Here is a 14,157-nt window from a genome sequence, read left to right as displayed (position 1 = left end):
GCGCATTTTCGAGCCTTTTGCGATGCCTATCAATGCCTTACCATCACCGACAAGCTATCTCATCACTCTTACTTACCAGATGGTATATTTGTTATTCCATAACACGCTTGGTGTACGCAAATATTGCAGTTATCACAGAACACCATTTCATTCGCTTCTTCCGAGTCCGGCGAGCGGCACACGTCGCAAATGACATTCTCGTCGTACTCAATTCCGAGCCCTTCCTCCGTTTTCATGATTGCCTGGATCTTATCCAAGCATCGGCCCTGTAGTGGCGCAAAGAAGAAGAAGAAGAGAAAAAACGCAACCAATTAGCATAAAGGCGATTCGCATTTGCACGCGGCTCGCTTGCTTCGACGCATACCTCCAGCTCCTCGATTACGCGCTCGAACTGCTCGTCGGTTACCGGCACCAAGCCGGCCAGGTTGCGCTCCCCGTTCAGCACCTTCAGCCAGGCCGCATCGATCTGGTCCAGATCGTAGTAGCACACGTTCTCCGCGATGGCGGGCGTGTTCGAGAGATAGTGCTGGTCATGGGTAAAGTTTTCGTCCTTCGTTATCCGAATGTATTTGTTTTTCGGTCTGCAAAGAAAAAGGCGAGAAGGGTGGAAAGCGCCAACACCAACGGCATTAGTATCGTGGGTACTCAAGGGCGCAGCCGGGTCTGGTTTTTTTGTCTTACAGCTTGAAATCATGACGCTTCTTGAAGTAGCTCTCCTGCAGCGTAGCGACGGACGGTTCGGGCAGCGAATCGGGATTGACGGGAACCTGCACACCCCGCTCCCATTCCTGCTTCCACTGGTCGTTGATGACCCAATACTCGTCCGGTGCGAGCGGCTCCGAGTCCGGCAGCTTCATGGCACTGATAAGGTCCTTCCTGCAAAGCGGTTGGATGATTGCGAACAAAACAATTATGGTGTAGGGAGGGACGAGGGCGGGGGGTGAGGGATGGAGGGGTTACCAAACCAAGAGACAAGAATCTTCGCCACCACCGACTTACCTAAACAGTTCTGCCGGCGCTTCGGGCGCGGTGCGATTGTAGATGCTCGACATTTTGCAGTCGATGACCGAGCGCGGCTGCCAATTTTTCGTCGGTGTCGTCGGAGCTCCTCCTCCTCCTCCTGCTCCGCCGCCGCTACTCGAGCCGGCACTAGTGCCCGCGGTACCGCCGCCACCGCCGCCGCCGCCGCCACCGTTCGATGCGGGCGAGTCCTTGTCGTCCTCCAGCCCGGACGACGAGACCGGGGGCCGCCCCTTGCGCTTCTTGATCGGGGGCGGCCCATCGTTCTCGCCCCGGTTGGTGCGCTTCTGGCTCTTCTGAGACATTGTTCTCTGTGTGGGGTGGTGGTGATGGTGGTGGGGTGGTTGGTGGGGGCGGTGTTTGTTTTGCCAGGGTTTGGCCCGCGATTAGCGCACGGTCGCGCGATCGGTTGCCCGGTGCTGTCCCGTTGCGCTTACATACAAGTGCAAGCAGTGGAATCGTATGGGCGCTCGCACATCAGCACGATTACCATTACCTCCGCCGCGACTTCTTCCCGCTGCACCGTGACACTTGCACATATAAGTTAGCAAAATCGGCCCTAGCAGAAGGACCACGCGATCGGGCACACACTCACACACACTCTCACTTGGTACACCACACCACACAGCACACTTCTTTGCCACCACCTACACCACACACCACTGTGACCCCACGCACTGGTGGATCACGCGCGGGCGAGCGGGGAGTTGGAACGTAACGACGCCGATCGCCAAAGTTTTTTGCTGTAAACTCTGTATCTCTAATATATATCGTTCTCTATCTCTCTCTTTCTCTATCTTAGCTTCTTCGCACGATATGTCCTGCAATGTGTTTGCCGCACGTCGCTTATCTCGCTTGCCTTTTGGCCCGAGGCCGAGATGACGTTGATTTGTCTTCGTTCGTTTTTTGAGTACACACTACAGCGGCAGCCTGACCTCTCCTACGGAGCTGCTTACACCGGCACAGGTGTATGATTGTTTGACTCGGTTGCCGTTTGTCTGTTTACGTTTATTAGGCGCACCGTTTGCCTCACTCGCTCGTCGTTTGCTGGGCAGGAAGAAGAACGCATCGTTCCCTCGTGCACAGGCTTTCGGTGGTCTTTCTTCACGTGCTTCACGTGGTATCGCTCCTCGGGCTCGGTGTACACAACACATGTATACACACACACACACACACACACACAGACATACACACACAGACACACACTCAGTTACTCAGCTTTTTTGTAGTAATAATACGACGGAAACGCGACCTAAAATGAGAAGAAAAAAGGAAAATTGTTAATATGTGCTGATATACTTGCAGTTCTTTTTTAGTGATTTGGATGTAAATATGTTGACAATCTTTGATACAAAACCAATCCTTAGGAAGAAGATATTTAAACAATTTTCAGCACGACATCCTGATGATCCTGATGATGTTTACAATCCATCGAACAATTCCCACAGTATTTCATTCCTAGTACGGAAGCGGAAGTGCCATTTCGTTTGACAGTTTTTAAAGGCCCTTATTTAGCGCATTCCTCTATAGCCTGTATGTAGGAAAATCGTTTATTGGCACGGGTCAACAGCAAGCATTACGCACAATCGCGCCCACCACCACCTTTGGTCCTAATGAAGATCCACGCGGGAAGGTGTGTGTCTTCCCCGCCCGCCAAACAACATCAGAAAGGTGTGCGTGTGTGTGTGTGTTTGTGTGTGTATTTTACAAAAAAAACCTCCCCCACTACAACACTTTTCCTTTCACCTCTGTCTTTCAAAAGCTTTTCCCATTTTACATGATTTTACGGACCGGGACCGGGGCATCCTACATCCTCTGTCCGCGGTGATGTTGGTGGACTCGTTTTTCGCTCGTTTTATCATTCGATATCGTGCTCCGTGCGCATTCCACCCATTCCTCACAATTCCCCACACATGCGCAGCACCACCCACCGCCACACACGCACGCACAGTTCCTTCGCTGCTCCACACCATCACTTCGCAAGGCGTTCCTTCGGCTTTTTTGGGTTAAATGCTGTGTAACACACTCACCAGAGAGTACACACGCTCTGCCAGTACAGTACTGCCTGGAGCGATGAAGTTAGCGAGGCCTACTTAAGTTCGTCGAATGAGGCGAAGATTCAAAAATTAACCAATTCGGGGAGTAAAGAAAAAGACAAAAGTAGCCTTAGAATATTCCACCAGCAATGGCAAACCATGAGTGGCGGATTTGACCCATTTCAGTGACTGTTTCCCTCAATGATACCCCCCCCCCCCCCCCCCCCCCCGAAATCGCACAAGAGGCTAAACAAAACAAGTCACCCCATCGGGTTTTTTTTCCTTCCGGTGGCCTGAGATCAGATTGCTTCCTCCTCCCCGGTTTGGGGCCGATTCGACGAGGGCAGCACGGAAGATGCTTACTTTGCGCTCTACACGGCCTTCCACCACCTCCCACACTTCGTTTCCCTTTCCTTTCGGGGAAGATTTCCGGCACCGCAGAACCGTTTCCGTGCAAAAAAGCTGAGGTACCTCCTTCGCATGCCCCCTCTCTGTCAACCATCAACAGCTTCCGTGAGCCACTCGAAATCATCATCACTACCGCCCAGGAGTATCGCATCCCCCCGAGAGTAAACACACAAACACACAAACACAGGCATTAGGCCACACAGGACACCAACACACATGGGCAACAAATCAGCCTCTTTCGCTCAGAGCGGAAACCGGAAACGAAAGGAATTTTCTTCAGCATCATCTCCCGCCCGACCCCCGTTTAAAGCCCCCTCTTCGTCCTCTTCAGCACAAGCGCATACCTTTTCGGCATCTTTTAGTATGATGACCCACACACACACACACACACACACACACACACACACACACACCACACACACACACACACACACACACACACACACACACACACACACACACACACACACACACACACACACACACACACACACACACACACACACACACACACACACACACACACACACACACACACACACACACACTCACACAGTGGTTCTACCTTCCAATCTACACACGGAAAAGGGTATCCTTCTAAAGCCTCCCCAAAAATGCTGTTTCTGTGTTCTCTCTCTCTCCCTCGCATGTTGGTGGCCAATTCACAATGTTGTGCTGCGTGTGCTCGTGTTGTGTACGGTACTACCTTGCGACACCACCACCACAACACAACCAACAACCAACAACATCATTCTCGCGGTTTTCACTCCCCTTCCTCTGGCCCATGCATTTCATCATCCCCGCCTCCCTCCTCTTGGGGCACGCTTTGGTGTCGTCTGTGCGAACGCAAACGTGCGGCAGGAATTTTCGCTCGAAAAGAGGCTCCCTCACCCCTCCCCCCACCCCCTCTTTAAAAAAGAAGAGCAACACGGCAGGACGGGGAAGATGCAGAATTTGTTTTACCTACGCTCTCGTTCGCGCTGCCGTACTAAGGGCGCCCTTTCCCGCTTGCTCGCATCAATCGATCATCCGCTAGAGAAGCATGAGAAAAACAATCATTCCCACTCTCTCTCTCTCTCTCTCTCTCTCTCTCTCTCTCTCTCCCTGGCGCGTGTTGTGCGCTTACAACTGGGGAGCCCTTTAGGGACTGAAGTTTTAATCTCCCTCTCCCTCTCTCTCTCTCTACTTGCCTATTAACTTTTTCGCTCTCACTCTGTTTCTCTCTCTTTCTCACTGTTTTCTCACTTCCTCCTTCACTAGAGACTCTCCCGATAAAAACCTCCCAAGACGCGCGCGGAAGCTTCTTCTTCCATTGCTGTGTACGCACACAGTTTTCTATTTTATGTTTTAAACCAAGCAATCGAAGCAAACGTTCTACCCAAAAACACAGAGCGCTGGGATATATGACGCCAGTGGGAAGGGCAGAGAAGGCGCGCTCTGTTGTCTTTCTGCTTCCTAGTTGCTAACGGCGTCCTACCTTCTCCCCCCCCCCCTCTTTTGCTTCCTCATTTCCATCCCATCGCTTGTGGTCTGTGTTTTCATTTAAGTCTTGGCTAGTCCCGGCCTACTGCGACCAGACCCACATCATGGGCTGGACAATTGCTGAAAGGAAGGAAAGCAAAGAGCGAGCTCAAGCGAATGTATGCGCGCACTAACTGTACTAAAAAACATAAAATACGCCATATGCGCGCACGATCGATCACGGCCCAACCGAAACCAAAGTCCCGTTCGAATTCTTGAGCCTGACGATAGCCAGTAGCGCGCCTCATGTCTAGCCTAGCCATCAAACACTGTGGGAAAATGAGGAAATCTCATCCGGGTGGCGCCTCTTACCCCCACCGTCCAATCTGCATGCTAATGCGTCTTGGGTGGTTTCTTTGGCAAACGGGAATGTCGTCTTGCCGTGACAGGTTGAAGCGTATATGATTGGAATTAGTGGTGGGATATTGATTCCGATGCTGTAATCGATTCCGATTCTGGAATCGGCTCCGGAATCAGAATCAGTTCCGGAATCGGAATCGACCTGGGAATCACAATTTGCTTCGGTAACGGAATCAGGATTGACTCCAGAAATGTAATTAGCTCCGGAATAAGAATTAGTTCTTTAATTGAAATAAGAAGATTCCGACGCAAAACAATCCGGGAATCTCCTTGAGAATGGATCGTTTACAAATACATTTTGAATCTTTGCAACTATCAATACATAGCATCATTGGACCCAAACGCCTATTCTTATGGAGATGCCGACGCCAATTTAGAGATCAGAGATTCTGATTTCGAAACCGTTTCCGGTTCCGGATCTGATTGCAATTTTGTTTCCGGGTCCGATTGCGATTCAAGAACCGATTCCGATTCCGGAACCGATTCTGATTTCGAATCCAATTCCGATTCCAATTCTGGAACCGATTCCGAAACTACTATCCAAAATCGATTCCAGAAATCTTCGGAGCTAGCCGCAATCTATTCCAACGAAAACGTCTTCTTTCCATCGCTAGTCCAGTGTGTGTGTATGTCTATCTCGTGATAATGTACAAAAACTGAAAAAAATATATTCTGCCTGTCGGGGGATATCTCCATTGATAATTTTCCTATTTCACCCCTTAACACCACGTTGATGCCAACAAAGACCCTGATGTGCTGCACTTGCTCCGTGAAAGGAAGAATTACAGCTTAATGATAATCCACAACGTTTGGCACATTCCAAATAAGTAGCAAATAAAGCAAGAAAAGCCACACACAGAGAGACGACTTCGTCGAAATCCCCACCCAGAAGAAGACCGTGATGATTCATTAAACAGCGCGCAGCGGCAGCAGATTTGTTCATTCACCTTCCCCAATTCGCCTTCATCGTACATTCATCGACCCATCGGCCCCGAGACCGTCTCTGTGTCGCGCGCGCTATAGCCTTGGATTTCGCTGGCACGTCTGTTGCTCACACACACACACTCATACACCTTTACTGCTACACATGGCGCTGTGCTTTTGTCTTCAAACTCTATCGTCAACCGCGATCAATCGCACGTACCAGGGAATGAGAAGAGGGCAGCGATCTGGAGCGGAGTTTCTGGTGGCGGGATGATCATCATATTGAACTCGCGGGTTTTTTTCAAAACGGTCGAACTCCCTCTCCCCTTCTGCTTTCCGGCAACAAACGCCACAACACGCAGCCAACAACAAAATCCCCCTATGTGTTGCGGCATGTGTTAGACTCGATCTATCTACACTCGCACTCACACCAACGGAGGATCGTTTGCCGTTCGCTCAAGTGCGTCAAAGGCGCGCGGTGGCGGCGATCCGCGCCCGATGAAAGACGACACCCCAGCAGCCAACGAACGCCGCCCGCGCGCGTTCGATTATTGTTGACTGGCACGTGTGTTAGTGTGTGAGTGCGTACACACACACACACCAAGACGCACAGAGCTGCCCGCAAGGGTAGTGCGCGTTCGGAGGGTTGCTTTGTTTTGTCGAGCCGGGAGAGATCAGCGTTCTACGCGCACTAACTGCCACGATCTCCGCTGCTTGCTTTGATCCGATCGGCTTTGAAGGACGGATGTGGACGGAAGACGTACTAACGCGTTCGTGCTATTTTACGCGTAGTGTCGATTGGGGAGCGGGGGGGGGGCTGGAGAGGCGGTGGTTATGGACGAGTGTGTTGCAACGAGAGCGCACTTGTGCTTCTTGGCACGCTCGCGTAGTACTCGCGCACACGTACGCATCACTCTGTGTGCTGCTTATCGCGTCGTTTGTACAGCTCAAGACGCAAGAGTATAAAGAGAATGCATCCCGTGCATTAGTGGTAGGTGGGAAGAGTTGATAGGTGTAGGATTTGATAGTGTACGTCTACGTTGGAAATAGGAAGCACTAGTAAATGCACACTGCGAGACTCACTATCACTATCTCATGGAATCATCAATGATTGATTTCGTTGCTTTTGTCAGCGAGGGGCGTGTGTTTGAAATGGTTTGTGCCATTTTTTTTTTTTTCAATTATTAGGTCCAAATCTAAGAAAAACATTTCGAACGAAGATGTTGATTGAGGTTTGAAAATAAGAAAGAATAAGAGAGAATTCAAAGGCTCAATAGTAAATAGTAAAGCTTGAAATTCCTGCAATGCATTACTTGTGGCATTTTCTTCCTTTGTTCATTACAGTGAAGTCTATCGAAGTCTCTTCAAGATGAATTGTTTCTTCACCATTAATGTCTCCGTATGGCGAGTTTCTCTAAGCTGCATTATATGCTAATTGGCTGCCTAGGTGTTCTTAGTAGATGAGTTTTTGAAAGAGATCGCTAAAATGAATATGACTCCAGCTTGTAATTCCCTTGCTGATTAGATCTTAGAGCGACTTCATTGAATTTACAATCGTTGCCGCCAAATGTTTTACTTTAATCAATTCTTTACTTTAACGCACCTAGTTTTGTCGGTAAGTCATCATTTTTTTACTCTTTGAACGATTTCTTATTTTTCTTCCTTTTCTTCTTTGACACAACAACTGGTGTCAGTCAAGACCTGCCTGTACACCACTAGTTACCGGCCCTAGTTGAATTATAAATTACATAATTTAAATTCAATAATTTTTTAAGCAATACGGCCTTTTCGGACCGTTACTCCTGAATAAAAAAAATTAATAATTTCGGAACACACATTTGCCGACATTACGTTACATTTTGTAAATTAAGCGATTGACTTACAGTAAAAATTAAAGCGCACTGTCAACAATTGATGCCTTCCAGATAAAAATAGGTGAGATTGAGCAAAAATTGTGTGGCAACGACTGTATATAGAGACTTTGAGCCTATTGGATATATTCGCTTTTGCATGTTGAAAAGATTCAAACTCTACTCGAGTTAAAAGCTATCACTGACCAAGCCAATATTAGTTGACGATGGTGTGCCCGTCTCATGATGATGGTGGTGGGTGGTTAAATCGAGCTCAGTTATTAAAACATTAGAAACATTGTATGTCCACTCTTCACATGCTCGCGATCAGAACCGATAAAGCTGCATATTGTATTGCGTTAAACAAGTACAATAATGTAATATTCGAAACAAAACAAAAAAAAACGGTTTCAAATTTTCCAACATGTGCTCCGTGAATGAAGCAGACAGCCTGAGCGTCCGAAAGTATCTTAAATTGAACCAAAACACGTGTGCCGAAGAAATGCTTGACAAATTTCGCCCAGCCAGCCGATGAATTTTCCCTCGGTGCAGCGCAACAACGAGCACAGATGTGTGCCGAAACATTCACCCCTCTGGCAAGTGGTATGCGCACACCACACACCAGACCAGACCAGCCAGACGTGGTGCTTTTTTTTTTTGTTGTGCTCCCTCTTTTCATTCACGCTCTTTCCTGTTGCTTCCAACAGCTGCACCAAAAAAGGAACGACGGCGCGCTGGTTTTGCATGTCCCGCGACCCGCTACGGATAGCGCTTCGGATTCGATCGAGAACGCACAACACCACCGCTGGAAAGGCCACGGAAGAGCGCGCGCGCATCGATCTTGAATGCACCTTATGCAGAAAAATGGCATAGCGTGGGGGAGAGGGAGGGGGGGGGTTGCATCCCCAGTATGCATCGACTTCCCATCGATACAGCGCGAATAATGGTCGCGACGTGTGGAATGGCGCTGAAGCAGGTGGGGCTGCTGGGTGGTTGGTTGGTTTGGCGGCGGTGCAGCCAACACTCCGCGCTTGGGTTAGTGCGCGAACACAACACGCGCCACACCACCCGTCGCGATTGTGATATGCACACGCACGCACACACCAAGGGGATGGCGATCGCTTGCTTGCTGGCACGTGCACGTGTGTGTGTTTGTGAATGCGTTGATGATGGGGTGGCCCGCGAATGACGACTCGCTCGCGGCGGATGGTGTTGTGTGTGAAGAACCGACCTCGCGTGTGTCGTCTTTTGCTGGTTTTGCTTCCCTTCTTTGCAGGAGCCCTTCCGCTTCCATATTCCAAGCAAAAAATTCAACCGGACGAATCGAAACACAGAGAAAGAGAGAGCGAGCGAGAGAGCGAGAGAACACGGGATGTGCAAAGCAAGCAAGAGAAATCTCGTAAATGAAAAACCGAAACACAGCGCGTATGTGTTGCTTCTCTTTCTCCCACATGCATGATGCTACACGCGCGCGCACACTGTCTCTCTCTCTCTCATTCACACACATCTCTCGTTTTCTTTCTAGCACTCTAACGCGCACATGTGATTTTTCTCCACGATCTGCGGGAAGGCGACTCTTTTTTCCCTCGGCTCGCGGGAAATCGGGGGGCGAGTGCTGCTGCCTGCACTAATATGCATGCCTTCGGAAGATGCATCCTCACATCCTTACGCGAACCGTGTCGGTAGAACAAACACAGATGTGTGCGCATTCTTTTTTTTTTTTGTGCGACAACGGAAGCAATTCTTGCTCTTCTTCAAAAGGAAAACGGGGGTGGGGATGGTTTGCACTTCTCAATATCACACCAGAACCTTCGATGGCGGATGTGTAACATGAGAGGTTGAAGTTCGGTGTGTGTCGTTTTGATGTTGGCACTGTGTGACAGGCACCAGCACGGGATGGAAAACAAAAAGATGCGGAATGCGAAGATTTGTGCCACACGACTAGAACAGCTAAAAACGAACATGACAGTGAAGAAAACAACAGACACAGACACAAAGTGTGTAAAAGGATGACCAGTAGGAGCAACAACAGCAGCAACAGAGAGAGGGAGCAATATCAGCAGCAGCATCAAGCGAAGACAGTCACGGCAGCAGCAGCCAGCCAGCATCATCATCATCATCCTCACCGTCACCACTTTATCCACCAATCTCACACCCTCTTCTTTTCGCTTTCTCTCTCTCTCTTTCTATCGCACTTTCTTGCGCCTATTCCTTCAACGCGCGTAGCAACAGAATTCACACAATCACACGCACACACTCGAAAGAGAGGAAGCACGAATCGCTCTTTCATTGCGATGACGATACACGCGCTCTCTCTTGTTCCCGCGCACGATAGAATCGTGTTGCCTTTGGGGCTGAGAATCAGATTCCGTTTATAATATTCATGCACCTTTTTCCCGCTAGCTACTCCGATTGCTTTGGTGTATTATTATCAAACTCATCCACCGTTACCGCGTCATACAAACACACACACGCGCGCGCAGAGCTCTTACACACACACACACACGCCCGTGCCGTATGCACACAGCTTCCCAAGTTTGCATACTTTCATCCCCCATTTTTCCCCCCATCCCCCCGTCTTTCTCCTTCTTTTCTACACCTGCTCAATTGTATGTTTTGATTCGCGCACACATACACACATCTATGCCGAACGACGACGACATGGCCACACATACACCACCACCACCCAGGGATGCATCATTCTCTAAACGAGATTGGGATGCGAATTGATTTTTGCATATTTTCATTGATTGTATGATTTTTTTTCTTGGAAGTGAATACTTTTCGCTGAAATTTACACATCACACACACACGCACGTACGCATGGCTCGCCACCTTTTGCTGTGTTATTCTTCATCTCCGTACAATGTATTGCGTTCTCTTTCCTTCATACAGGCGCGCGCGCCTATCTCACGTATCACAAGGCACACAGAAACGCATTTCACATCCTTCTCTTGTTGGCCAGATTGCTTACTCTTTCTCTCTCTCTCTCTCGAACATACATTCACGCTCAGGTGTGTGCGCGAGCGCGCGCGCGCGCCTTCGACACTGTACACACGCTTCCCTTTTTACACCACACACACACACACGCAAGCACGCACGCAGGAACATACACCCCGGGGAACACACAAGTACGCACGCACACTTGCTCGCTGCCCTGCTTCCATCATCTTCTCACAGAAGGCGTTATTGTTGTGTGTGTGTGTGCTGCTGCTGCTATTATTCGTTCGCGCGCTCTCTCTCTTTTTCGCTCGCGCGCTTATCCAGAGCGACGCATTAATCACAATCAAAATCGGATGCTTCACTCTTGTCGCCCTTCTCACTCCCTCTCTCTTCATTCTTTTTCATCCGTGCGCGGACGGGCGGGTGGTCGCATCAAGACTTTTTCGTCTTCCTATCGAATAGCAATTCCCACATCATTTGCCCGACTTTTCCACGACACTCTAGACGTAGTACCACCACCACCGCAATGCGTTGCGCCCGTATACACAAACACAAACGCACACGAACTTTCCTTCATCTTTCACCGCCGCCCTTTTTTCCTAGATCTTTTTTTTTGTTGTTTTGGCTCATTCGGCCTCATCATCTTGTACAAACAATTGTTGGTTTTCTTCATGCTTTCCGTCGTCACCCCTTAGTGCGAGCGAAACATTCTCTATCGTCTCCCACCAAATAGAGCGGTTGAAAGAAGACGAAGTAGCATCGAAGTAGCCAATTCCTAGCATCGCTCCGCCGCACCCCGTGTCTCTTTCCTTGTGCATTGTCGTCAGCCTCCCCCTCCCAAACACCACCACCCAACCAACAACCCATTCGATGCAGAAGGATGCATTCTTTGGCCAAGCTGCTCATTCCGACCACCGCACTAACCCTCACACCCTCCACCCGAAAACAACATACACTATTTTTCCAGCGGGTGGTGATGGTGGTTGTGTCGTGGTGGACGAACAAAAAAATATGTTGCTCGACTATTTTCAACGCCAGATGCGGAATAAAAACCACCAAGAGCAATGAACCTGTTTAATTTGTGTTTTTTTTTTGACACATTTGTTGACGCACTTTTTCCTATTCACGCGTTTCTTAGTATTCGTTAACTTCCTATTTTTTGCCTGCCTCTTCGACTGCCATTGTTGTTGTTGTTGCTATTGTTGTTCGCTTGATCATCGAACACGAAGGAAGATGGCTCAACACCCGCGCACACACACACACACACACACACACCCGCAAATGTATCATTGACAAACCCGCCTGCCTGCCCCGTTTCGTGCGCTTCTTTTTCACCTTCTTTTTCAGCCATTCAACAATCGCGCAATCACACACACACACACTCACACCGTTGCACACGCGCGCACACACGAAACCGTCATCAGTGTGTCGTCATTAGAAAGATGTTTACTATTAATGCCTTTTCGTGCCCCTGTGTCAGCACACAGCATTGCTTCCTCCCTTAATCCCCGCTACCCCTCAACACCCCCTTTTGCTAGGCTCTATCATTCTTCGCGTTTTCGCATGATCGCTATGCTTTTCACACGCCAATTTGCATCGCGGGGAAATTTTGTCATGCTGTTTTTCCCCCCGTATTGCTTTTCCCCAAGGCACACACCACTGTGAAAAACCTTCTTTTCTTTGCTTTTCTTTTTCACCCATCGCCTTAAACTCCGCAGAAATTGATCACACGCACACACTGTAATGTACACACACTCTCGCGCACACACACACACACCACCACCACCATGCGCGCTGTAAGGTTTGACACACGCAGTAAGCACCGCGGTGGTGCAATGGAGACGCAGCCATGCGAGCGTGTAACGGACAGAGACGGAGAGCGTAGTCGTGAACGTCGAAGAGAGCGAGTGAGTGAACGAGTGCGCGAGAGACGGAAAGCGCTCATCGCTGGGGATGATGGCACGGGCTCTCTTTCTATCTTATTGCCTTCTGGCGACCGTGCACTGAAGAAATATCCCGACCGGACGGGCGGAACAATCCTTGCACGGATCTTTCAAAACATTTTTTTCCTGCACTGGTGTTGCATCGGCACCAGTGGCAGACCTGTCGGCCATTGCTGAATGCACCGTGCCACCGTGCAAACTTCACCTGACCCATCTGAATTGCTCTCTGCTTGCTGCTGCTGTTGCTGATGATGGTAATGATGATGATGATGATGCTGATGATGATACTGTTGTTGGTTGCCCTGGCGTGTACAGCGCCCGAGAGAGAAAGAGAGAGAGAGAGAGAGAGAAAGAGAGCGAAGGCCAGGCTGCGCGGATGTTGACGGAGGCGCTGATGACGATGACGGCGAGGGAAAGGATATCGGCAGGGAGAGGAAGGGACGGAACGCGAAACTGGCTTGCAATTTTTCGTTTCCCATTCCGCAACATAATGGATGCGCCCAAACTGCATTTCACAATTTGCCTTCCCCCCGCGAAACCGTTTATCCAGCCAGTGCATCTAGCACGCATAGGTGCACGGGGCAAGGGGCAAAAGGAAAAACGTCGATTGCACACTACATACACACATACACACACCACAGCACAGCACACCCTTCCCCGACTCAATTACAATCATCGATCATTTGGCCTCCACTCTGTACACCACACTCTGTGTGTGGTGTGGCTCCATCGTAAAAGAGTAAACAACAAATTGTGACTGGGCCGCCATTGTTTTCACCAAACAGCGCACAACACGCACGAGATGCACCGCGGCATCCATCACCAACCGATACCGAACGCACTTGCACACCGCCTCCGACCTACCATTTCTATTTCGGTGCGAATTAAACGCGTTTTAATCCGAAAATTTGGTACGGCGAGACACAGCCGCCATTATAATTTTCCATCCTTTTTTTTTTGCTTCTTTTTTCATCCCAAGCGCCAACTGTCAAGAAAGTGCGCCAGTGCTGCCAGCCACTCGTAGGGCAAAACTTCAACCCTTGAGGTGCCAAGTGGGACAATGTTTTCGTTTGTCTTTTTTAGTCGTTTGACAGCTCACTGTGCGCTTTCAGCGAGAAGCCCGGCCGATCGGGCCAGTTGCAACTGATAACG

At 49.5% G+C, this 14,157-nt stretch overlaps 1 protein-coding gene across 8 annotated transcripts in view; it reads right to left on the bottom strand.

Moving 5' to 3' along the window:
• The window catches only part of LOC121594616 (PHD finger protein rhinoceros), a 29,609-nt gene that overhangs the window by 13,408 nt on the left and 2,044 nt on the right, over window positions 1-14,157 (bottom strand). Inside the window, exons 1-6 of one of the 8 annotated variants that reach the window (XM_041918080.1) lie at window positions 2,623-2,939; window positions 2,378-2,551; window positions 1,000-2,272; window positions 682-876; window positions 365-581; window positions 77-266 (exon numbers count right to left, since the gene is read on the bottom strand). In XM_041918080.1, the coding sequence (XP_041774014.1) occupies window positions 77-266; window positions 365-581; window positions 682-876; window positions 1,000-1,325 (928 nt within the window). In that variant the 5' untranslated portion in view covers window positions 1,326-2,272; window positions 2,378-2,551; window positions 2,623-2,939. The other 7 variants (XM_041918078.1, XM_041918083.1, XM_041918084.1 and 4 more) reach the window with 7 other exon arrangements.

The sequence above is a fragment of the Anopheles merus genome, chromosome 2L (genome assembly GCF_017562075.2).
Source record: "Anopheles merus strain MAF chromosome 2L, AmerM5.1, whole genome shotgun sequence".
Classification (NCBI taxonomy): Eukaryota; Metazoa; Arthropoda; class Insecta; order Diptera; family Culicidae; genus Anopheles; species Anopheles merus.
Note: the sequence above shows the minus strand (reverse complement) of the source record. Positions and strands in the feature narration are given on the sequence as shown.